Raw genomic sequence first — 14,009 nt, 5'->3', positions numbered from 1 at the left:
TTTCAGCATTACTGTGGTTGTTGCATAGCAGAGGCTCTGACTCAAGTCACCTCTCGACATTTTTGCTCCAGTACATTCTTTGCCTTACAGGTAACACTGAAATCCTCAAGTCTGTGAGAGGAAGTCAACAAGCAAATGAGGTGCTGAAGCCTTTTTACTTAAAAAAAAAAAAAAAAATAGGGTAGTGCTTTCTCAAGGCAAAAATTCAACTTACTTTTTTGCATTTTAGAGTTGTATGTACTTCTTGGCTTCAGTGAAAACAGCTTGAAAACAACATAACATTTGGAATCAGAAAAACTGAATTTAGTCTGCATTACTATATGAATTTGAACAAATCGCATAACCTCTATGTGACTTAGCCACCTCCACTATATTATTAGAAATATTTGCTTACCAGGGCTGTTTTGAGAATTATGTGAAATTATACACATAGAAAGCTGAAGAAAATTTTAATGAGAAAGCAGTATAAATGTCAGTGTAATTTTCATTATGGTCATTTTTATATGTAAATAAAGATGATTTTACTTTTCAGAGATTTTAGAAATAATTTTGTAAGAGCAAAGCCTATGTAAACACACACACACACAGGGTTGGCAAAAGGGTTTATTTAGCTTTTCCATATGGAAAAACCCAAACAAATATTTTTGCCAACCCAGTACTTAATGACACTTGTGTCTAAGCTTGTCTAGGCTTTCTAATTTCTGAAATATCCTGGGAAGAGGGTACTCAATTTCATTTCTCCTTCTTAATTTTTGGGTTTTCCTACTTGGTCTCTGCAGCTTAGAGTGCATATGTGACAGGAATAGTATTTTGGATCCTAATCTGTTTTCCCATCTCCCTGGACTTTTCCATTTTCCTCCTCTCTATTCAAGCAGAGTTCCAGAGAGTTCCAGAAAAACATCTATTTCTGCTTTATTGACTATGCCAAAGCCTTTGACCATGTGGGTCACAACAAACTGTGGAAAATTCTGAAAGAGATGGGAATACCAGACCACCTGACCTGCCTCTAGAGAGACCTATATGCAGGTCAGGAAGCAAGAGTTAGAACTGGACATGGAACAACAGATTGGTTCCAAATAGGAAAAGGAGTTTGTCAAGGCTGTATATTGTCACCCTGCTTATTTAACTTATATGCAGAGTACATCATGAGAAACGCTGGGCTGGAAAGAACACAAGCTGGAATCAAGATTGCTGGGAGAAATATCACTAACCTCAGATATGTAGATGATACCACCCTTATGGCAGAAAGTGAAGAGGAACTAAAAAGCCTCTTGATGAAAGTGAAAGAGGAGAGTGAAAAATTGGTTTAAAGCTCAACATTCAGAAAACTAAGATCATGGCATCCAGCCCCATCGCTTCATAGGAAATAGATGAGGAAACAGCAGAAACAGTATCAGACTTCATTTTTTGGGGCTCCAAAATCACTGCAGATGGTGATTGCAGCCATGAAATTAAAAGACACTCACTCCTTGGAAGGAAAGTTATGACCAACCTAGAGAGCATATTAAAAAGCAGAGACATTACTTTGCCAACAAAGGTCCATCTAGTCAAGGCTATGGTTTTTCCAGTGGTCATGTATGGATGTGAGAGTTGGACGGTGAAGAAAGCTGAGCGCTGAAGAATTGATGCTTTTGAACTATGGTGTTGGAGAAGACTCTTGAGAGTCCCTTGGACTGCAAGGAGATTCAACCAGTCCATCCTAAAGGAGATCAGCCCTGGGTGTTCATTGGAAGGACTGATGCTAAAACTGAAACTCCATTACTTTGGCCACCTCATGTGAAGAGTTGACTCATTGGAAAAGACCCTGATGCTGGGAGGGATTGGGGGCAGGAGGAGAAGGGGATGACAGAGGATGAGATGGCTGGATGGCATCACCGATTCAATGGACATGAGTTTGGGTAAACTCTGGGAGTTGGTGATGGACAGGGAGGCCTGGCGTGCTGTGATTCATAGGGTCGCAAAGAGTCAGACACGACTGAGCAACTGAACTGAACTGATTCAAGCAGATAACTGATTGTGTACTTATTGACTCAGGGGTGGGACATGAAAAGATGGAGAAGAGAATGTACAAGCCTTTCTGGCTTTTGAATTTTAAAGAAAGAATTCTGGGCATAGAACTTGAAATAGTGAGGAGAGTGGAGCTACTCTCCCAGATTCAAGTGATTTTCCTGGGCTGGAGAAAGGAGAGGAAAAGAGAAAGAGAAATCTATGGGCTACAAAAGCAGAGGCTACCTGTGTCCTGCTTCCAAAAGAAGTACTTCTAGGAAGGGTGGCATGAGTCCATTAAAAAGAGCTGTTTAGAGTGTCTAGAAATACTACTTCTCTAGCCAGTTGGGCTTCCCAGGTGGCAAATAGTTAAGAATCCACCTGCCAATGCAGGAGACTCAAGAGACACGGATTCAGTCCCTGGATCAGGAAGATGCCCTGGAGTAGGAAACATATTTTTGCCTGGAAAATTACATGCACAGAGGAGCCTGGCTAGCTACAGTCCACAGGATTGCAAAAGAGTCAAACACAACTGGGGGACTAAACAGCAACAATGACAACATGGAATAGTGTGGCCTTGGGTGCTTTCTTCTGGCCCAGCGTTTCTGGTGGAACCTCAAAGGGCTCAGGAGGGTGGCGAGTTGCTAACAAGACTTAGCTGTGTGCCTTTCAGGAAAGCAGCTGAGCATGCTGACTGGGAAGCAGTTCTCTATTTACCTACTCCAGAAATGGTTAAATTTTTCTATGTTGTGCTCAAGTTTCTATACTCAGACAAGTGTGGCAGTCCATCACTAGTGCATATTTGAAAATGGCAACTCACTCCAGTATTCTTGCCCCATAGACAGAGGAGCCTGGCAGGTTACGGTCCATGGGGCCACAAAGAGTCGGACACGACTGAATGACTAAAGCAGAACACTTACATGAGCTTCCTGGTGGCTCAGACGGTAAAGAATCTGCATGCAGTGCAGGAGACCCAGGTTCGATTCCTGGATTGGGAAGATCCCCTGGAGAAGGGAATGGCAACCCACTCCAGTATACTCGCCTGGAGAATCCCATGGATGGAGGAGCCTGGTGGGCTTCAGTCCATGGGGTCACAAAGAGTCAGACACAACTGAACAACTTATACTTACATTAGTAAACTGAGCTTTCCCATTTTCTCTATAGGAAGAGAAGGTTTTCAAAGGCATATGTTGTGCTGTCTTCCTTGGAAAATGTTATTGTTTATTTCTTAGTAGAACTCAAAGTCCTCAAAAAATAGAAGATGTAAAAGATAGGTGGTGATCACAGGGAAAGCAATGTGGGAACCATCAGGCATGAGATTGGGAAAACAGACATAGATATAATGCTATCTTGGAGTCTTGATTTCCAGATGGTAAAGGATGTATGGAGAGCTAGAATTATGATTGCTTTCACCTTCTGTACCTTTTAACCTTCTAAGGGTATGGATAGGCCATGGAGGTGGACCCTCTCAGAAAGCACAGTTGCCCAAGAATTGGCCTGATCTATGTCTCATCTTATTTCATCCCTGGGGATATGGTTTACTTTAAGTTGCAACATCTTTGTTTTTTCTGTTTCTTACAGATTCATGAAGGTGGCAGGAAGCACAGTGGATGCAGTTACCTGGCAACAGTAGGTATTCACCTTTTCTGCTCTTACTTATTTTCAAATGCTGTGAAATGAAAGATAAGTAGTTGTCATGAAGTTGTAACTAACAATTAATAAACTATCCTTCATCTTTTAATTAATTAATTAAAATTAATCCCAAAGATATTATTATGATACATAGGCTCTCATAGTAATATAATTTTATTGTTTCCAGAAATGAAAACAAAAACAGTGTAACATTTTGGAAAGCTCAGCTATTGTGTACACTTTTTTTTTTTTTTTTTTTTTTTTTAAATATTATTTTATTAGTTGGAGGCCAATCACTTTACAACATTTCAGTGGGTTTTGTCATACATTGGCATGAATCAGCCATATAGTTACACGTATTCCCCATCCCGATCCCCCCTCCCACCACCCTCCCCACCCGAATCCTCAGGGTCCTCCCAGTGCACCAGGCCCGAGCACCTGACTCATGTATCCCACCTGGGCTGGTGGTCCGTTTCACCATAGATAGTATACATGCTGTTCTTTCAAAACATCCCACCGTCACGTTCTCCCCCAGAGTTCAAAAGTCTGTTCTGTACTTCTGTGTCTCTTTTTCTGTTTTGCATATAGGGTTATCGCCACCATCTATCTAAATTCCGTATATATGTGTTAGTATACTGTAATGTTCTTTATCTTTCTGGCTTACTTCACTCTGTATAATGGGCTCCAGTTTCATCCATCTCATTAGAACTGATTCAAATGAATTCTTTTTAACGGCTGAGTAATATTCCATGGTGTATATGTACCACAGCTTCCTTATCCATTCATCTGTTGATGGGCATCTGGGTTGCTTCCATGTCCTGGCTATTATAAACAGTGCTGCGATGAACATTGGGGTGCACGTGTCTCTTTCAGATCTGGATTCCTCAGTGTGTATGCCTAGAAGTGGTATTGCTGGGTCATATGGCAGTACTATTTCCAGTTTTTTAAGAAATCTCCACACTGTTTTCCATAGTGGCTGTACTAGTTTGCATCCCCACCAACAGTGTAAGAGGGTTCCCTTTTCTCCACACCCTCTCCAGCATTTATTGCTTGTAGACTTTTGGATAGCAGCCATCCTGACTGGCGTGTAATGGTACCTCATTGTGGTTTTGATTTGCATTTCTCTGATGATGAGTGATGTTGAGCATCTTTTCATGTGTTTGTTAGCCATCTGTATGTCTTCTTTGGAGAAATGTCTGTTTAGTTCTTTGGCCCATTTTTTGATTGGGTCGTTTATTTTTCTGGAATTGAGCTTCAGGAGTTGCTTGTATATTTTTGAGATTAATCCTTTGTCTGTTTCCTCATTTGTTATTATTTTCTCCCAATCTGAGGGCTGTCTTTTCACCTTACTTATAGTTTCCTTTGTTGTGCAAAAGCTTTTAATTTTCATTAGGTCCCATTTGTTTATTTTTGCTTTTATTTCCAATATTCTGGGAGGTGGGTCATAGAAGATCTTGCTGTGATTTATGTCGGAGAGTGTTTTGCCTATGTTCTCCTCTAGGAGTTTTATAGTTTCTGGTCTTACATTTAGATCTTTAATCCATTTTGAGTTTATTTTTGTGTATGGTGTTAGAAAGTGTTCTAGTTTCATTCTTTTACAAGTGGTTGACCAGTTTTCCCAGCACCACTTGTTAAACTAACCTTTCATTAGTGTACAGCTTATGGGAATCTAAGCATGCCACCCTAAGCTTTTTTGGGGGGAATAAATTTCCTTAAGAGAGTAAATAGTTTTAATTATCTAATATATCATATGAAAATAGAAACATTTCATTATATTAATGGCAGTAGTCTTATTTAGTACCAAGAGAGTCACTAATAAGAAGCAAGTAATACACACACACACACCACACACACACACACACACACACACACATATATATAAAGAGAGAGAGAGAGAGAGAGAGCAGTTTTGAGAAAGAATCAACGTTCCAGGGAATAAGCTTACAATGGCAGAGACCTGTTACTCGAGGGTAGCTTGACTGATAAAGATAATTATCTGATATATAAATTTAAATTTTCTTTAAGTCCCCTTACGAAATTTGTGCTGGAATGTCCAGCGTCTCACAGTGTCTCACAGATTTTATACTGGAATCCTGCCCTTCGTTTCTGTAAGAGATCTATCACATAGCATCTTTCTAATCATCTCTTATCTGATGTGATCATCACAACGCAGACACGCTCTCCCATTCTGGGCCCTCAGAGCTGTCAGCTACGGCCATCCTTCTCAGTTACTCTCATCCTGCCTGCTTAGCATGTTTACTCCTTCTGTCTGTCCTTCATTTTAAGTGGATCACAGAATCCCTTAGGATTCATGACATTTATGAAACAAAGAAAAGTGAATGCAATTTTATTAAGTATCCTAAAAGAATTTTTGGTTGTTGGCAATCAATAACTTCAATCATAATGAAAAATATTTTATTCTACATTTATATTCTTAGTTTCTGTAAACAAAAAGTTCCAAATACTTCCAGAAATTCTTTTTCTCCTTCAGTTTGTCTTTGTGAGCCTTGGATTGAGTGGGTTTGAGGATCTTGTCATTCCTTTGCTTAAATTCCCTCAAGTTCCTTCCCTTTGCATGTAGACCACAAGCCAGACTCTCAGACTCTCTACTCCGGCCTTTAAGGCCCTTTATGTTTGGTCACTGCTCTCTTCTGATCCCACCCTGCCCATACTCATTCTGTCACAGCACTGGTGAGGTCTTTCAGTTTGTAGAGGGTTCACATGAATGTCTGCCTCAAGAACTTTATATGTATCATTCCCTCTGCCTGGAATGTTGTTTTCTTTATTTTTTTGTGAGGCTGACTCCTTCTCATCTCTTAAAATTCAGCTTACGTGTCACCTCCTTCAACAGGCCTTCCCTGATGATTCTATCTAAAATAGAACTCCTATTTAATTCTCTTTCTTAGTTTGTTTTTCCATAGTACTTACAATAACTTAAATTACTGTTTTTTTGGTACTGTTTTTTGTAATTTATGTGTTTTATCTTTTACCAAAATAATGCTTATTCAATTCGACAAGTGCTTATTTGGACAATTCTTAATTGGGCATTTACTATGGGAGAAAATAATGACAAGGATAATAATAATAACAATGTGGTAGAAATTTTAATGTATATTACTACATCTGATCCTCAAAACAACTAAATGAGATCCCATTAGACCACCAGGAAGAGATCAGGACTGTTTTTAATCCCTGTTTTTCTACAACTTAGAGAAAGGTGTATAAAATCAAAAGATTACACAAGAAGTGGCAGATTTTGGGTTCAAAGCTGGGTCTGTCTCACTCCGTGGGCTTCTCTTAACTGTTACTGCTTTAGTCACCAGTCAGTGATCCTTTACTGGAATTCTAGTTGCTGTAGTTGTTTAGTTGCTAAGTCATGTCCAACTCTTTTGTGACCCCATGAACTGTAGCCTGCAAGACTCCTCTGTCCATGGAATTTCCCAGGCAAGAATACTGGAGTGGGTTGCCATTTCCTTCTCCAGGGGATCTTCCCAACCCAGGGGTTGAACCTGAGTCTACTACATTGGCAAGTGGATTCTTTACCATTGAGCCAGCAGGGAAGCCCATTATATTCTAGGGGGGGAATTAAAATCTTCTTCAGGGTCTTCACCAAAAGCTATCTGGATAATGTAGCATAAAGACTAAAGAATGAAGACTTTATAGTATTTAAGGAGAAGTAATGAGATCAGTGTAAAAAAGTTAGTGGCTAAGAATGTAGGGCTTATTCAGTTATCATGGCTGACAGAGAGGAATCAGAGAAACTTTTTCTCTCCTACCCAAGTACTTTCCATAGTACGAATGCAATGAAGTGAGCAAAATAGTTTTTTAAAGGAACAATCTTTTTTTGCAAATACAGTTTACTAGCTATTTAAAAAAAAATATTGGCCATTGCTCAAGATAAATATTATGTATTTGTATCTACTCTAAAAATACCCTCAAAGAAGCCATGGGGTTGCATTTCTTTTGGCTCTAGGATCAACACTCATTTGGGGACAACAAGTAGTACCTTGTCTGCCATTTATTCCTTATAACCATTATCTTCAGTCAAGACTTGGGATAGTCACCGAACAATTCTAAGAAATCCTGGCTAGGAGGACTCAGTGAAAAAGCCAAATGCCATGTTTCTCTAACCCTGAGTATGCTGAGGTGAAAATTTCTTAATAATGTAAAGAAAATCAAGAGTCATTGTCAGGAAAAAAAGGAGCATAGAATTTGTTGATATGCATCTGTCTGTTGGTAACCAGAGGTTCCAATACCGAGATAATGAGCTTGGAGCCTAAACAACCAGAACTCTGAGTCTGAAGTCACAAATAAATAAGTCTATATAGTTAGACTATTTTGATTTGGACTTTCATGCTCTTGGATTTACACAACTTGATGATTTGTTCTGCCCACCAACCCATGCCGAAAACCCAAAAAAATTTAGTGAGATGAAGTTCTGATTATAGGAATGGTGGAATAGCTTATATCAAATATCAATGATAAGTCTGGACAACAAATATCAATAAATAAACAAATACACACACACCCAGAAGAGAGATCAAAGAGTTTGAGGAAGTTATTCAATCCCAGAAAGAAGTGAATGACACTGGTGAGATCTATGGTTACTTAAGAATCCATACAATATGAGATAGCTTTAAACTCAAAATAAATACATGGTCATATTGGCTTGAGATGTTGGAAAAAGGAGTCAAAACTAGAAATCTCATAAGGAAGAAGCTATGGGGCAACACACCAAATATGCATATAAACTTCCTTTCAAATCTTTGCCTAATCTCTGAACTATACATATATAAGGGAGACTCCAAGGAGCCTGGTAGAAAACAACAGCTGGAAGTCTGAAAATGTTGAACAGAAATTTCAACTGTTCTCTGTCACATGAAGGATAGAGATTAAAATTTGCATCTCACAAGTTTAGAGGGGCCTGGTGAACAGCTTGTGCTTTCCAGTGAAAACTAAAAGACTTATGCCCAGGAGTAAAGTCTGTGTCCCAGGACTAAGGATTTGCCTTAAGTCTAATGTGTAACCAACTTGTGTAATATAAATTGTTAGAGTCACCCTAACAAATTGTAAACTGCAGCTGCCACAATACCAGCTATTCATCCAACTGCCTGCTAGATCCCAAACTTACACTCTTCTATCTCTACAGCATATCATCCACGCTTTCCAATATACAATTTAAAAATTAGTAGGAATGCAAAGAAACAGAAAAATGTGGCCCATGGCCAAGAATGAGCAAAAACTAGAAGCCCTGAGATGACCCAGATAATAGAATTAGCTGACAAGGATTTTAAAGAAGCAATTGCAAATATATTCAAATAATTAAGAGAAAATGTCCATCTTGAGTGAATACAAAGGGAAATATTGTCAGTAACATGGAAACAGTATATATGTAAAAGTACCAAATGAAATTATTAAAGAAAAACAGAATAATAACTGAAATGCTGGGAATTCCCTGATGGTCCAGCGGTTAGGACTCCATGTTTCCAATGCAAGGGGCATGGGTTTGATCCTTGGTCAGGAAACTAAGATCCTACAAGCCATTTTAAGAACAGAGAAAAAATTGGAAGAAAATTATCAAAGTTTCAGCAGCCTCATTGCCAATATCAAGTAATATCTATGCAGTTAGAATCCAGCGGACAAGAGAGAGAGAATGGGGCATAAAATCTTTAAGAAGCCAAAGCTGAACTTCTCTCAAATTTGGTGAAAAACATTAACTTATAGAACCAAGAACCTAGGCAAGCCCTAAGAAGGATAAATACAAGAAAAATCACCCCTGGGTGTAATAATTAAATTGTTGAGAACAAAAGGATGGAGAAAATCTCCAAAGTATTCAGACAAAAATGACAGCATAGAGAACAAAGACACAAATGATGGCTAACTTGACATCAGAAACAATGGAGGACAGAAAACAGTGGAACTACATCTTTTAAAAAGCACTAAAGAAAAGAAAGTCAAGCTAGAATTCTGTCAGAAAAAAAATATTCTTTTAAAATGAAAGTGAAACAAAGATGTTTTGGGCAAACAAAAGTCAACCAGATCTGCACTACAAGAAATACTATAATAAAGGAAGTTCTTCAGACAGCATCAAAACAAAAGTTGGATCTCAAAAAATAATGAAATGCCTTGAAAAGTATAAATTTATAGACAAATATTCTTTCTCTTGGTTTATTTAAAAAGCCTGACTCACGCAAAATATAGCATTGTTCAGTTCAGTTCAGTTCAGTTGCTCAGTCGTGTCCGACTCTTTGCGACCCCTTGAGTCGCAGCACGCCAGGCCTCCCTGTCCATCACCAACTCCCGGAGTTTACCCAAACTCATGTCCATCGAGTTGGCAATGCCATCCAGCCACCCCATCCACTGTTGTCCCCTTCTCCTCCTGCCCCCAATCCCTCCCAGCATTATGGATTATTACAAAATGCTAAATACAGTTCTCTGTATTATACAGTATATTTTTGTTGCTTATCTATTTTATATATAATGGTGTATATCTGTGAATTCTATATTCCTAATTTATCCCTCCCCCACTTTCCTCTGTGGTAACCATAAATTTGCTTTCTATGTATGTCTGTGAGACTGTTTCTCTTTTGTAAATAAATTCATTTGTGTTATTTTTTAGATTCCACATATGATATATCATATAATATTTGTTTTTCTCTGTCTGACTTTACTCAGTATGATAATCTCTAATTCCACCCATGTTGCTTCAAATAACAGCATTTCACAATACTTCATCATTTTTATGGCTGAGTGATATTTCACAGTGTGCATGTGTGTGTATACACACACACATCCTCTTTATCCAGTCATCTATTGATGGGCCTTTAGGGTCCTTCCATGTCTTGGCTATTGTAAATAGTATAGCTATGGACATTGGGGTTCATGTATCTTTTTATATTAGAGTGTTCATCGTTTCTGGGTACATGTCCAGGACTGGGATTGCTGAATCATATGGTAACTCTATTTTTAGTTTTTTAAGGAACCTGCCTACTGTTTTCCATAGTGGTTGCACCAATTTACAATTTACATCCCCACCAACAATGTAGAAGTGTTCCCTTTTCTCCACACCCTTTCTGGCATTTATTCTTTGTAGACTTTTTTGATGATAGCTGTTCTGACCAATGTGAGGCCATACCTCATTGTAGTTTTGATTTGCATTTCTCTAATAATTAGCAATGTTGATCATCTTCTCATGTGCCTGTTTTGATGACAAAGAAATTAAGTTAGATATCAGTAATAAAAATATCTATAAAATACCAAAATACTTTGAAATTAAATAGCACACTTTAAAATAATCTATGGATCAAAGGAAAAATCATGAGACAAACTAGGAAATACTTGGAAATGAATATGATGGTGTATTTTTATTTTGAAATTAAATAGCACACTTTAGAATAATCTATGGATCAAAGAAAAAATCATGAGGGAAAGTAGGAAATATTTCAAAATAAATATGAAGGTATATTTTATCAAAATTTGTGGAATTCAGTAAAAAGAGAGCTTAGAGGGAAATTTATATTCTAATATGCTTATATTAGAAAAGAATAAGCATTGATATCAATGACTTTAGTTTCTATCTTAAGACACTAGAAAAAGAGCAAATTAAATCCAAATTAAGTAAAATAAAGAAAATTACAAAAGTAAAAGCAGAAAACAATAAAATATAAAATAGACAAGTAGAAAAGAAAATTTATAAACTGAAAGTGTTTCTTTGAGTAGGTGAACAAATTTGAAAACTGAGAGAGAGAGATTGAGGGCCAGGGAGAGAGCAAGAGAATGGGAAAGATAGAACAGAAATTTCCATTAGAGGAATAAAAGAAGGATCTCTCTATGTAGATCACATAGATATTAAAAGTATAATAAGAGAATAATATTATGAAGAATTTTATGCCAACAAATTTGATAACTGAAATGGACAAATTCCTTGAAAAATACAACTTATCTAAGATCACAAATTAAAATTCTTACTATCATTAAAGTATACCTGGTTCCTTTTGGAATATCTGGCAATTTCTAAAATATACCTATCCTATGAAAAAGCAATTCCATTGCTAGGTATTTACCCAAAGGAAATGAAAATAAACCACACAGAAACTTTTATATGAATATTCATAGTGGTTTTATTAATGTTAGACAAAAACTAGAAACAGGTGTCTATCAGATAGAGTACATTTAACAAATTGTTGTATATTCATATAAAGGAATGGTACTCAGCTAGATCAAAAAATAAAGTAATGATACACTTCTTAACCTAAATGAATCTCAAAATCATTATGCTAAACAGGGAAAAAAAGCCTTATATTAAACAGCACATTTGTGTTATTCCAATTATATGAAGTTCTGGAATAGATTTTGAAAATTAGAAAATTAGCTGCTTCTGTGGTTGTAAGAGGTAGAGACATGGACTGAGAAGGAAAGGCACAAGAGGGACTTTCCTTGGGTAACTGTAATGTTCTATACTTTGATAGGGATTTGAGTTACACAGGACTATGCATGATTTTGTCAGACTTCATCAGATGATAATCATTTAAGTTTTGTGCAGATCATTATATGTGAAATTTACTTAAGAAAAAGAACCATATAGATATTGAACTTCAGATAATGGTATGACTGATGAAGTATATAGGATAAAGTGTACTAAAGTCTACAACTTACTTTGAAATGCCTCAAAACATAAAATAAATCAGTGGATGGATAGAAGGATAAATTGATAAATGTTCAGTTCAGTTGCTCATTCGTGCCTGATTCTTTGTGACCCCATGAACCGCAGCACACCAGACCTCCCTGTCCATCACCAACTCCTGGAGTCCACCCAAACCCATGTTTATAGAGTCAATGCCATCCAACCATCTCATCCTCTGTCGTCCCCTTCTCCTCCTGCCCCCAATCCCTCCCAGCATCAGGGTCTTTTCCAGTGAGTCAGCTCTTTGCGTCAGGTGGCCAAAGTATTGGAGTTTCAGCTTCAGCATCAGTCCTTCCAATGAACACCCAGGACTGATCTCCCCTAGGACAGACTGGTTGGATCTCCTTGCAGTCCAAGGGACTCTCAAGAGTCTTCTCCAGCGCCACAGTTCAAAAGCATCAATTTTTCGGCACTCAGCTTTCTTTATAGTCCAACTCTGACATCCATACATGACCCCTGGAAAAACCATAGCCTGACTAGACGTATGATGAAGCAAATGTAGCAAAATGTTATAGAACCTAGGTGGTGCATATTTGGTTTTCACTATACAATTTTTTCTGTTTCTATTTGAAATCTTTCATAATAAGATAGTGGAAAAAAAAGCCTAAATTATTATACCTAAATAAATAATATTATATATTATTAAATAATCTATTGTGAAAATAATTATGAAAATGGTAAAATGCTTTTAAGTGACTAAAATAAAATATAAAATATACAATTCATACCTCAATAATGTAAAAATGCACAGAATTCAAAGAGAAGGCACTGATAGGTTAGCAGTATTAACCTTTAGACATAGAGAGTATAGGAACACTTATGGTCATTTTACTTTTTTGTAGTTTCCAATTTTTCTGTAATAAAGATGTGTGTTGCATTTTTGTTTATAATAAAAACCAGCTCTACCCTTCACAACCCCAACTCCCCCTCCCCAGAAGCAATCATCACAATTTTAGTCATTTCTGATATTTGTTTCCATATTTCTAAATAACAATCTGATGGTATTTTAAATTTTTTGCAATTTAAATATTAGCAATTTCCTACTACAAAGGATGAGTTTAGCTCTCATATCTCCCTTCCTCCTTACACATTGAAATATACTGACATTTCCCTGTCCTCCAATATTTTATATCTTAAGTCTTGGGTAGATCAGAATTCAGTGATTACTGTTTTATTGCTATGTAAATATGACTTACAAAAGAGAATGTTTGTGCAATGATTACATTTTCTTTCTTCCACAATTTTTTGTTTTCCTGCAGTTAATAACTCTTTTTCATTTACTTAATTTCCCTTAAGTCTTTCTTCAATTCATTCCTAAACTCTGTACCAGAGGGGTGAATCTTGCTCTTTGTGCAAACACTCCAGGTAGCCATCAGTTTCATCTCATCCTTGGAGATGTTCTCCTGGAGCATTCTCTCCTCTGGTCCCATCTGGACTAGTTGATCTCCGTGCTTCCTGCACAGCTGTTGTCCTGGGATCTCCCTTTACCATCATCCTAGGGATTCCTTTTGGCTCTCTTATTTGTTGGATCCATGCCTTTTTATGAAGTTCACTCCCCATTTTGGTGGAACATTTTTTCCCCAAGAACTTCCTGAGAAAAGATAAATGAGGGGTAAACATGTTGAGACCTTGTATTAAAGTTTGATTTATATTTTGGATGAATATGATTTCCCTTGGATTTTGATGCTTTGGCTCCATCTTATTCTAG

General features: G+C 37.3%; 1 protein-coding gene across 1 annotated transcript in view; it reads left to right on the top strand.

The window, feature by feature from the left end:
* Positions 1–14,009, top strand: part of HPSE2 (heparanase 2 (inactive)) — a 663,548-nt gene that overhangs the window by 439,330 nt on the left and 210,209 nt on the right. The window contains exon 6 of the mRNA XM_065920070.1: positions 3,568–3,615. Within this exon, the coding sequence (XP_065776142.1) occupies positions 3,568–3,615 (48 nt within the window). The remainder of the gene's footprint in view (positions 1–3,567; positions 3,616–14,009) is intronic.

Source organism: Muntiacus reevesi, chromosome 2 (assembly GCF_963930625.1).
Source record: "Muntiacus reevesi chromosome 2, mMunRee1.1, whole genome shotgun sequence".
Lineage (NCBI taxonomy): Eukaryota > Metazoa > Chordata > Mammalia > Artiodactyla > Cervidae > Muntiacus > Muntiacus reevesi.
The sequence above is the reverse complement of the archived record's forward strand: the minus strand, read 5'-3'. Positions and strand labels throughout refer to the sequence as shown.